We start from the raw sequence: 13105 nt of genomic DNA, 5'->3' as shown, positions 1-13105 counted from the left end.
TTGTGTTTGTGTGGGACATGATGCCCTCCTAGCAAGTGCACAGGACTCCTGGATGCGATCTTTGTGTTCAATAGCTGGCTTATCTTGAACTAAACACTTCACTTTCAGTACCTCTCTCTCTCTCTCAGTAGTATAAAATAATTGGATACCACCAAATTGCCAGGGTAGGGCAATGAAATGCTGCGGGTAACCTTTGGATGGATTGGCATGTTTTGTAAGGGTAGTAGTGGTAGTAGTAATCCTCTGTCACTTCATGCCTTGTAAACCAGGGTAAGCTTCCCTTCAGAGGGCTACTTGGCTGGAGAACAGAAGTTTATTATGTGTCTAATTCCCTTTTAGTGTGCATGGCAGTGAAAGTAACGGTGAGTGAATGTTAAGTTTTTCTCTGTTGTTACAAAAGGTTTGGAGGATTCTGAATATCCAATTTTTGTTGTTTTCTGATTTTCACCTGTTTTTCTGAGGCTCTCTTTTGAATAACTATCAGAAACCATCTTGGTGATTATAAACAGTAATCAATAGATTTACATGCACTTTGTGGACTCTGGAAAAGCCTTTGATTTGGTACACAGAGAAAAAAAGAGAAAGAGAAAGCTTGTGGAACATCATGGGTAGCTATGGAATTCTGCACAAGATGGTGAGAGTGATAGTAGGCATTTATGAAGGGTTTGAATGGGCAATGATTGACGGATGCCAGACATCAGACCGGTTCAAGATTAAGTGGGGAGTAAAGAAGCAGGAATGTGTAATGTCAGGATTCTTATTCTTACTGGCCATGGATTGGATCATGAGGAAGACAACAGCAGACAAGAGAAGAGGGATGCAATGGAATTTAACAACAATGTTGGATATCGATTTTGCAGACGACATCACACTACTTCCATTTAAGTTTAGGACTTGGGTGAGAAGAGTGGGAGTTTGATGGAGGAAGAAGCCGGAGTAGGCCTTAAACTAAATGAGGACTGAGTTTGCTCAGAACAGGGAGAACACTGTGGTGACTGGTGAAGAAGTGGAAGATGTCAAGGAGTTTGTGTATCTTAGAGCTATTGTAGACAAGGAAGGTGGAGGCAGTAAAGATATCAGGAACAGACTGCAGAGGGCACAAGGTGCATTCCAGAGGCTATGGAAGGTGTGGGCAGCCAGAGGAATAGGAAGGGGAACCAAGATACGACTATTCAAGACTTCAGTCCGACCAGTCCTGCTATATGGTTGTGAAACATGGAAGATCACAAAGACTGATGAAAAAAAACTGAACAGTTTCCGATGCCAATACCTATGGTGAATACTGAGGATTAGATGGCAGCATAGAATGACTAACAAGAGAATAGAGTTGATGAAAGGGCAGGGATCGATGAAATTAGCGACAAGGTGCAAAGAAGGTGGAACTGTTTAGGACACATACTCAGGAGAGGGTGTGAATGACTGTTCTACAGCATTGGGGTGGACACTGGCAGGTCCAAGGGCAAGAGGGAGAAGGACTGTCAGAAGAGAGAGAGGCAAGGCGGGGTGAAGGAGCTGCAATATGGCCAAGGTGGTGGCAGGTGACATGGGGGGCTGGGTGGACAATGCGAGAGCCTTATGCACCTACTGGTGCAACAAGTGATGATGAATCAATAGATCTGGGAAATCTTTATCAGTATTTCAGTGGGCAAGGAGATGGGAACCAGGAGAACTTGTCCAGTTTGCCATGGAATTTCAGTATGATTGAATGAAGTGGGCAGGTGAGCAAATAAAGACTGGTTACTTTCCATGAGAATTTTAGCTTCTTACAAACTGGACCATGTTCTTATTCAAAGACAATCTTGTTTACAAAGTCCGTTTCCATCATCAGCCATTTGAGAGAGGGTCTCACACACCCCTTTTGCTAGAGATCTGTAACATAGGCTCCAAGAACAAGTTACTGGTTAGCCATTAACTTACATGAGTGACCAAGACTGAATTTCTCCTAACAATATCAAGCTGACAAGAGGTGAGAGTAAAGAAAATTATCAATTAGAGGATTAGTAGTTGATCCAATCCCAAATTCTTTGAGCTAGCATCTTTAAAATTGTATGGCAGGCAATAGTAAGAGTTACTAAATAAATCAGATCTTGGGGTCAAGGGTTCAGATAAATAGGTAGATTTCCAGAATAAATGTTGTTTAATTTGTACATCTTCCAATTAAAAGCACAAGGCTGTGTACACGCAGTAAGACCTTTTATTCAGCAGTTTATTTAATATATTTACATAAGGTGAGGTAAACATGTGAGAAAATAAAATCTATTTTTTTTTATAAAAAAATTTAAGTTATTTATGCTCAATAGGCAAAAACAGTCACCAAGAATGAAAGCACACTTTTACCTGATATACCCTACAGATTATCCCAACCGAAAATAACACTTTTTTTTTGTTAGCTAGTTCTGAGACCTTGAATAGAATATTACCAAGCTCCATTTTGTTTGAAAACATATCTTAAGTATATTTCAACTTAGTAATTACCTCTGGGAGTTCAAAGGTGACAAGAAAATCTGAAAAGGGGAATAATACAGAGGGTTCTGAAATTCCTTGCACATAGCTAATAAAAATTAAACCTTCACTGAAACTGCAGTGGTAAAGCAACTAAGAAATAATAATGAAAAAATGTAGGAGTCTCTTAGTGGTAGAAATGGTTGTGATTGTAATATGATTTAAAACAAAGAAAGAGCATGACACTGAACAGCACCAAAATCCCAACATGGTATCTAAAGCATACTTTAGCTTCTGCTATACCAAGGAACAATTTGAATTAACATCTCTTTAAATTCAAAAGATGGCAAACTTAACATAAAAATTTCTAACAGTGTCCCTCTTTAACATAAAATAATGGAAGTACTGTAAATTGATCAAAATAATAAGTCAACTCATTGGATTGCCTTTTTCAGTGACACCAATGTAAAAAATAAGGCATAGTGTAAGCTATTAAATGACATGGAATACTCTTGAAAGAGAAATTTGATCTTAACAACATTTTGATGAGTAAAAAGTCATGCTATATCTCCCGAGTGTGATTTACACATTTGCATTGCTCCTAAAACTTCTCCTGTCTCTAAGTGCCACATGGCAACTACAACTCCTTGTAAAGTTATTAGGTAAAAGATGCCTAATGGCAGAGTATAGTGGGTTTGTTGAGCTTAAAAATTGCTATATGTGACAAGAATCACAACAACAAAAATGGTTAACATGGTGTTGCCTACAAGTACCCAACCATCACCTCTCACTATAAATTTTGGGCACACCCTTTTAACATTGTTGAATGCATCTTGTCTCCGGCAGGAGTTAGAAAAACCAGTACATTTGTAGAGCACATTTTTTTAACCTTTGAGAATTTCTTGATCTATATGCATAAAAATTGATTTCTTATGCAGTACTTTTGCTGCAATGAAGAAAGCTTTGAAATTATATTAATATGAGTGATGTTTGCTCAGCCCTGGGTAAATTTGAAAGCAACACTATACCTCTTCAAGGAGAAGCAAGTTTGCTTTATTGAAAATGCAATAAAAACTACCAAAAGAAACACTTGCCTACATTCTTGGTTTTGCAGGCAAGTGTTTCTTCTTGAAGAGCTTGGAAAATGTTGTCTCCTGTTTCCAAATTTATTTGCTTTGAAGAGTGTTCTGCTTTTGGTGAGCAGATGACAGCTGGCCTGACCTTGGAAATAGAATCACTATTCCATTTTCCAACATAACATAGATGAGGCCTAATTGAGACTCTTGCCGAGAAAAACATGACTTGTCACAAGGGACTGAGACATGTCACAGCAGCAAAAGATGTATAAGCCAATATAGTAGTGACTTACAATTGAAAAACAGATTATAACAAGTGAAAATCTAAAGAGTTTACTTTAAATGACAATTAGAGCAATGTATTGACCAGAACATGAAATTAAAAAAAATATTTACTAAAAAAAACATTATTTCTTAGCTTATGAGTGATCATTGATCATAATAAATTATGGTAAAAAAGGAAGAAAATATCTTCCATTACTAACACAACTATTACTCATGTCTTTGATGACTTCTCTCATTTGACCTATTTAAATTAACTAATTGAGCACTTTTTGATCCAGTGTCCCAAAAGCCAAAGCTACAAAATTGCAATGGCTGATGGGGACAAATAAGAAAATCATAAGTGGCCAATGAGAACTTGAAGCAGACTACCAGGCCTTCATTGTTGGAAAGGTGGATAACCCTATCCACTGGATATATCTGTACCTGGTGTATTGTGCGGTGTGTTTTGTCAACACATATTCAATCACTGGAAAGAAATTTATCTGTTGAATAACGTTATCTGCCCTTTGAACAACTGAGCCAGAAATACAGGAAAACTTAGGCAATCAAGGGGCTATTATTTATAATTTTGAATTAGGATTTTTAAAAGAGTAACAAGAGTTTTTAGGCTGGTCACAGAGTAAAGTGAGGCAGACCTAATACAATCCAAGATGACTTTTGACATTATATTGAAAATTGCTCATAAAAGTGTTTTGAGTTTTTTTCTTAAATCACAAATATAATTACATGCATGTACACACTGATTATCTAAATTATGGTCGAGTTACACTCTAAAAAATTTTAATGGCAAGTCTATTGAAGTGAACATATGGAGTAGATCACCTCTTCAGCATCTAAACAGTAAAACTAAAAGTCAAACAATTGTACAACAACAGCTTTGTTCACTTGTTTTCTCACGATTTCTTTGACCTGTTGAAGAGATAAAAGTTGTGTCAAAGTCTAGTAAAGGAAATGAAACAATAAAAGTACTGGCATATAAATCATTCTCCAAAAGCTTACAAAAGAGAGGAAACCTGGAGGAGAACTGGAGGAAGGGAAAAGAGAGACACCAGGTGGACATGGGGGCATCTTGTCCAAATGGCATCTGACAGATATCAATGGTGTTCTCTGGACAAAGATGCACCCAGAGGAGTAACTAAAAAACTAACTATAAACTATTGCTACCCCACCTATGCATCAATTGAAACTCTATTGATATGTTTGCCTATGTAAATACATGAAAAAACTCCTGTGCTTATAGTGAGTGACCACTCTGTTATTTCCAGGAGTGACTGAAAATATTAATTTTTTGACAAAAAGGTCATGCACACACACTCACAAAAATTACTAGATGTTATTTGATTTAAAAACCAAACTCTTAGAGTGAAAATAGTAGGAAATGTTTGGAAAACATCGGGGATGATTAATTGTTAGATCTTGGGAGTGAAAGTGTAAAGGAAAGTAAGATATTTATTTAGTCTAATTTTTTCAGTTCATCATTGAAAAGCATGTTCCTCTTCTTCCACTTTCACCATTCTTATTTTTGACCAACTGTTACCTCTTTGAACTTATTTTTAATACTAATCAACTGCTATTTGAATATTTCCTATTGAAAGCAATTTTCTTCTTTAAAACACGATTCCACTCTTCTTATCTTTGACTCAGGGTTGTCATTTGAAAATGTAACACATGTATGATCTGAACTGAGGTGGGTGGCTGAATTGAATTATGCTCGCGCTAACAAGCATGACATGTTGCAGAGAGAGACCAAGGGCATGCTCCCCTTGAAAAATTTGAAATTGAAACACTTCAGATGTGATTTCCCGCATTCTGGGACATATTTGAGTAAATTTTTTAGCCAGACATTCATGTTAGAATCAGTTCAAAACTAAATTTTTTCCTGTCTTTGATCACAATTCACAAAGTAGACAGCACAAAATGGTATGAGGGCTGGCTGGTTTCCACCGCCTACTGGCCTTCTAATGATAACGCTGTTTGACTTAAATTTATGTTTGTTCCATTGCCCACATGTTGTACTATAGACTCCAGGTATCCTTTTGACAGAAAGACTGCACAACATTAATATTCTGGTAGAATGACTTTGGAGTTCTGTTAATAAATTTTGTCTTCAACACAAAGGACTCTGAAAATGTTTTCTTTCCCCCAAACTTCTCGTGACTGATGTTACTTAAATTACCACTTCATTGAGGATGGAGTTACCTTGTGTGGCAGGTTCAGGTAAGTTTTCTCTTGCAACAAGGTGCATCACGCTGCGCTTTCCGGGCTCAAGGCTAAGTGCTGTCATGAAATAAAATCAGTGGGAGAAATGTGTATGGCCCAATTACTTTGAATTCAATTTTTTGTGAGCTTCATCAACTCATATTTTTAATCCACTTAACAAATCTCAAACCATAACACTGAGATACTTTTGTGCAGAAAGTTACATAACTTCTCATCTTTTTACATAAAATAAATGATGGAAATCTCTGCAAGTGGCCGTCAATTTAAAACAAAGATATCCTATGGTTTGTTTTGTCGTTTCATGCTTCATTTTGGAGAAAAATAACTTTTAAATGAAAAAGTGGTTGGTACCAACAATGATTCTAAAGCAGTGATGCAAAACAAAGTTTCAATGAATAGAGAGATGTTTTTGACGCATATTTTAAATGTCCTTTTGTTTGGTTTAACTTTTGTTCTGCTTTACTGAATTTATCATTGATAAAAAAACCCTCATAAATTTATCAATTTTCCTCCAAATAAGGTACAAAATAGGTACAAAGTCATAGTTTTCTTATCACTAAAGTGGCCATATGCAACAATCTACCTAAGTAGGTACTCTAAAGAGGGGAATGAGTTGCACAAACTTTGTATTTAGCATAGCTTCAATCCATGCTCTTCAACTCTTATGTAATATAGATAGCAACATCTCTTTTCCTTACTTCTTCAGATTATTTCCTATCTGCAGTACTGTAACCATTGAAAGAGTCCAAAAACCTACCTCCTAAAGACACATTTCCGTGTAAAAACCGTCCATGATAAATAAGTTTAAGAATATTATGGGAACTGACCGCTTCGTCTTTCCAACCTTACAAAATCAAAGAAATTATGAACATCGGTTCTTGTCTCTACTTGATATACAAACTCTGATCATTTTTCTTAATATTCATGGTGTTCTTTTTTCATCTTGTACCTTAAATCAGTCATATAAGGTACATTGGATTTCACTAATATTTTCTGTACACAAACTTAATACATATTAAGAACAAATACTGGTATGGGAACAGTCTGAATTTTCAACTAATAGAAAAATTGAAATCAGACAAGCACAAGTAAATTATTAGAATTCTAATATATCTATCAAGCAGTCATCACCATAAATACTATTTGTTGTAGTTTCTACTTGAATCTACACTTGTTGCATGACTCGAAAAGTTTACAAACATGTAAATAAATAGTTTGTGCAAAAAGATGCCTCTAAACAACCTAGTGCTCTTTTTCAGTTAGGGTTTCTGCATCCTGATAGAGAAAAGGCTCTGACAATTAAAAAAAAAGCCCCACTGGTAGCAAAAATTTAAAGAAGCTATGGCTGGAGGCTTTTTCCTTTGACAGAATTCAAATGAAGTATTAGGACCTACAAACAACAACAAACCTTCAGGCCAGTTTTCATAGACGTGTTGTGTTATGTAATATGCTGTATCACTGGGTGAAAATAAAAATTCATGTGTCTTGCCAGATACCAGGATCAACCGCAAACATATCTGATGGAAAAGTAAAACAGAAAAGAAGTTGCTTAGAATAAGAAGACTATTGAATCAGGAGGGTTTTCTGTGTCTTAAATCTAAAAATATGACAGGAATCACAAAATCTGTGAGCAGAGTTTGAGAAGTATGTTTGCCCTTCAGGATTAAAAAATCCAAGTTGGATTAGTTTAAAATCGATTTGTTCTTTAAACCATAAAATGATAGTGCAAATATGGGTGATCCGTGTTAAGGTAAAGATGGTGCAGGTTACCTCCTAACATTTCCCAACATTTTCCCAAACTTTCCCTCACAGTTTGATGGTATGAGTTTATACTCCTAGGTGGAGAGAAGCACTAGGAGAGTAAAGTTTTACCCAAGAACAAAATGCAATGACCAAGCCAGGTCTCAAACCCAGAATTCTTGACCAGGGTCCAGTGCACTTGTGTTAACCCTTTAAACCCCAAGAGTGACTAACATCTAATTTCTCTTTACAATATCACCACTGAATCACCTATAAATGTTATGAGAAAAAAGGAAATGATCACCAATTAAAGAAACTTGTGATTGTCGGCACCTTCTAAATGTACAGAGAACAGTGTGGAGAATATGAATACCCATGTTAGGGTGTAAAGGGTTACGTGCCCTGTGCTATTTTGGTATAATTCTGAAGGCTTGATTGTAAATTTTCCTGCAAATTCACATCTATCACAACAGACAAAATATTACTCAAATCTTGATCACATTTTCACATCTAACAATTGACTGAATGTACATTAATTGAGAAAGATTCTAATAAAATCAAGCAGAAGATGCAGTTCACAACAATTGCACCTCTGCATAGCTATGGAGCCCATAACAGCAACTTTCTGTCAGTTTTTTAAGTGTGAGTGTGACAAAAACAATTGCAAGAGTGGACTCGCATAGTGTTGAGTGTTGGCACATTATTGTTAGCTTATGCACCAGTTAATTTTCGAAACCTGTTGAAGACACCAGTGTCTAAAGCCCTCTCTGCTGTCATGATCAAAGAGGATATCACATTGCAGATTACAAGGTTTTATTTGATCCACCTGTCAACAAGATTGTCCTTTGGAAGACTACTGCAGAATAGTAAATGTATCATGTTTGCATTTTTTCTGCAAAAACTGTTCCAGAAACACAACTTTCCAAGGACATAACTTTGAGCCGTTTGGTTTTCTGCATTTATAATTTCATATACATATTTCTTTTAAAATGATCTTTAAACTGAGAAAAAATAATGGCTATCCAAATGTGCAATTCAGCCTAAATGAATATAAGTACCTGAAAAGAGTTTCCCTGCAATCTCTATATATAAAATGTAATGCACTGAGTAAACTCTGCCTCGCTAAAAGTGGTTCTTCCAAGGATTTTTCATATCTTATCAATTTATTTGTCTCCAGAGAAGCACTTGAGACTTGACTGGAAGCATACCAGCAATGCCAAGATCTGGAGCTCCATTCAAGAATATGTTTTCACAAATTTGGCATATCTTAAACTGCAAAAGTTGAATCTCAGTTTGCTCTAAAAGCCCTCTTGAGCTTGTGGTTTATTAAATACTGAGAATAAAAGACTCTATCCATAATCAAAATTCAAATAAAAGTCACATCTTATTGTGTAACATATTTAACTGCCACAGATGTATTCCCTCATGAAACCTGATCACAGACATAACACAGATCCAATTTTGTCACAACCAGTCTTTCTACAGTAGTGCATCTGTCAGCTCAGTATTACCAAGAGCACAGAGAGACACAGTTTTCTTTGTTCTTTTTCTTCATCAGAGAAACAGTCATGTCAATAAAACAAAATGTTAAAGAACAGAAAAAATTGGGTGCAAAGGTCATTGAGGGAAAAACAAAAGTATATTAAAAAATTTGCCTACACCATGCAGAGACCTGTATTTCTAGACTATTTGGCAAGTTTAAACAAAGTCAGAAGAGGATAATCTTCATTATGAGAAAACCTAACTGCCTTAACATCAAAAAAAAAACTGCTCATTCAAGAAAATTTTTATTATTAAGAATGAACAAATTTGAAAATCACTTGGTGCTGTAATACGTGATCATGGATTCAATAAAATAGGGCTCATTAGCTACCCAATGCATTCAACATTACCAAAACAATACACAAATTTAACTACAAAAAATAATTGCTTAGGGGGTAAATGAATTAATTTAAAATTCAGATGGTCTTTATAATTTTAAAAAATCAGACTTGTTAGGTGAATTTGCTTCTAAATTTGTGACATGGAAATATAAAAAACCTACTAAGAAACGGAAGCAAGAAAAATTATAGAAGATATACTCGTTGGTTTTGATAAAAATTAGAAACCATCACAAAACAGCGAGCATTTGAAGTATAACCTACTTTACTGCTTATAATTTTGTTTGTAAACAATATATAAAAGATCTAGAATTTAGCTCCCAATCATAGAATACTTCCTTTTTAAGGCTTCAACACGAGCATCACAAGGATAAACTGATCGAATACTAATGGCAAACATTACATAAGTTTTCAATCCAATTGAAGACTTCTCGACCTTCATGCCTAAAATTATGCAGTCGTTGATGCTATATTTCATTGTCATTAGAACAGAAACGGTGTATATTCAAATTTAATAAAAAGGGCGACATCTAGCTACTACATGTCGTGTAATTTTGATCTGAGAGCTGTCAAAAATATAAAAACACGCACCACAAAATACTAATAGTCAAACTCTGTTTTGACATTTGTCTCTGTCTTTTATTTCGACGGAAGAATTGGCGCGCACTTAACAGGGTCGCTAAGATTTTCCTGTCTCGAACATGATCATGAACACGTACGAAAAATTCCAGTTTCTTTAACATATAGTTATTATTTGTCCTTGTGAACGTAGTCGAACAAATGAAGCAATTTGCCACGAATCATAAGCTCATCTATATGACTGAACAATTTGACAAACACCAGGGACTGCGTCCCATAAAATTGCTTTAAAGAACTCCCCTAAACAAATTAAGATTGAAGGTCACCAACTAACCGATTTTTCTTTGTCAGTGAATTGTTAAAGAGACAATCTTTGCGTAGTGACAACTCTTATAGAATCTCAAAATACTTTTGTATCAAAAATTGCCAACATTTTCATTATACTGAAGTCATCGTTTACACGTGTGTGTATTATGTGTGGGAGATGAAAACTGTATCGCTTACTTGGAGACAAACCTTTGCAATAAAGGTCTCATTTTGTGGTCGAGACAGTCTCGATAAAAGTCGTTCCTAACCCAGGATTTCAATAAATAATTCTATTGATCGATCTTCTTGAAGTAAACACTCGGGGTTTATTGTTCCTGCGCTAATGATCCTTCAGCAAGATTACAGTTCAGGAAAGTTGCTAGATTTACCCATATAAGCCAAATATGATCTTTTCAACTAAAAAAATGGACGAATAATTACATCTAAGTAAGTTAAACCACGATCAGGGACGAAAAATTCGAAAAACACTTACTTTATCATCCGGTATTGCTCTATGTCGTGCAGTAACACTGTCACCCATCCTGGGCAACGAGTGGCGGTATTATTCACCAAAGCTGAACCTGAATGGGGCGAAAATCCCAAGGAACTGATCTCTGTGACTTTCCCAAGAAAAGGAAAACAAAATAGGGACTTTCGTTGTGATTTACATCGCTTACAGACTCGACAACTCACTATTCTGTTAGTGGGCACTAAAGCACGAAAAAAAAATATACTCGTGCGGAAAAGGAGTCTGGGAAATACTGTTGACGTCAGAAGTGTGAAGCGATTCGACAGGGGTCAGTTGATCGAGATTATTCTAAGTAATTATTCTTGTTTGTTTACAACTCTGTATGAAGATATTTCCACTGTTTAGATATTTCCAAATATAAAATTCTTTTTAAAGACTATATTATCGTAAGAAAAGGCCTATTTTGGGTAGCTGAGGCCCTTTAATCTCTCCTGACAAAAGGTACTCAGTGCCAGTCAACAGGCGGGTTTCAGCTTATGTCACATGATGCATAACGTCGGCTTCCAAATACTGCCTTGTCATCTTTGCTTTAGAGCAGCACATGTGTTATAAGAAAAAGACAAAAGAATGGAACAGCTGAAAAAGGTTTTGCGCTTTATTTAGACAAATTATCGACGAAGTTTAAGGAATGAGGTCTTTTGTTTTGTCTTTTCCCAAGATTACGTAAGCGGCTCCGAAAAGTCTAATGAATGGGCAAATGTTTCAGTGAATGCTTTTTTTTAAACTGAATTTTGAGCCACAATAACAATGTACTGTCTATAGGGAAATCTTGAACTCTTGGAAGAATATCGTGCTCTTAAGAGAAATAAAGAAAGAAAATAGAAGTTTAAAGAAACCTTCCCTATCTTTCAACGGAAAACCTATGTTTTATCTAAATGGAAACTTTAATGGTCGTACTTTGATCTTTTAAAGTTCAAACTTTGTCTAATTATAAAACTGTTTTAAGTGTGGAGACAAGCTTCGAAACAAACCATTGGTTTTCATACTTTCAGCCGGCATGGTAGTATCGTAAGCAAAAACAAAAAGAACGAAATGAAAAATGAGTGAAAGCAATGAAATTAAAAGTGATATATTTTCGTGGCCATTTTATAAGACTTCCCGTTGTTAAAGCAAGACTTGATATCTGTTAATGACATAAGTCGTAACTGAGACTGAAACCAACCTTCAGATTCCTTGTAAATCAAAAAAAATTTTCTTTCTATTATCGGTTGTAGAATTATTACTTTTCGGTGGAGTAAACAAAAAAATATTGGGAATGTCGTTCAAAAACAGAAAAGTATTACTCGTGCTATGTCTGCTCACACGTAACTTTTCTCTGCGAATTCGGGTTCAGCGATGTTCTTGAGCTATTCAGAAATTCTTTAATAGGCAAATTTTCAATAATCTCGATGGATCCTTATAGTTATATCGAAGTAATAGCCCAGGCGGAAAATTGAGAGAGATTGGAATTAGATCAAACCCTTAAAATGGCGAAACCTATGCGTAGATGCTTTAGGGTACGTACGACCCCCTTTATCTGAAAAAAAAAGAAAAAAAAAATGATGATAAAGCCGACAATAAGTTACGATAAAACAGTCTGGCATGGCCATGATCAGTCTGAAAGAAGTTATCTAAGACTCTTTTTCTCGCCTCGCTGAAAAATCCTGCTTGCTTTCCTTGATCAAAAAGCTGCAACATCGCACTCAGATTAGACAAGGTTATGATCCTAGTATTTCCTTATTCCTAGTTTGTCCCTACCTGCGCCAATACACGGCCATCCAGTACGGAAATTTCTTTACTGTTCTTGCGTTCGCCAAAGTATTGTCAACGGATATTCCTCTTCACTTTCCAGGATAGGAAGACTAAAATGACTGAGAACTATGAATAGAGAAGGAAAACTGATGGGAGAAAAAAAATTGAGAATATTTTAACCTCCGTGAGGTGTAGAAGCTATCACACAAACTGCACTGTTGTCATGCAAATTTAAGCTGCCCTAAAATTGTTAACTATGGAGTTAGAAAGTGACAAAGGCTGATATTAGCAACGAAAACGTGCTTCGAACTCGACGA

At 35.8% G+C, this 13105-nt stretch overlaps 1 protein-coding gene across 1 annotated transcript; it reads right to left on the bottom strand.

Annotated features, from left to right (window-relative positions):
• Positions 1-2176: 2176 nt before the first annotated feature.
• LOC131794844 (ubiquitin-like protein 3) lies at positions 2177-11256 on the bottom strand. Its single transcript, XM_059112412.2, has 5 exons — positions 11022-11256; positions 7432-7540; positions 6781-6867; positions 6003-6080; positions 2177-4712 (listed from the first exon to the last, which is right to left on the bottom strand). Exons 1-5 carry the CDS (start codon positions 11067-11069, stop codon positions 4657-4659), a joined length of 378 nt encoding a protein of 125 aa, XP_058968395.1. The 5' UTR covers positions 11070-11256; the 3' UTR covers positions 2177-4656.
• Between the last annotated feature and the right edge of the window lie 1849 nt (positions 11257-13105).

Source organism: Pocillopora verrucosa, chromosome 14 (genome assembly GCF_036669915.1).
Source record: "Pocillopora verrucosa isolate sample1 chromosome 14, ASM3666991v2, whole genome shotgun sequence".
Classification (NCBI taxonomy): Eukaryota; Metazoa; Cnidaria; class Anthozoa; order Scleractinia; family Pocilloporidae; genus Pocillopora; species Pocillopora verrucosa.
The sequence above is the reverse complement of the archived record's forward strand: the minus strand, read 5'-3'. Positions and strand labels throughout refer to the sequence as shown.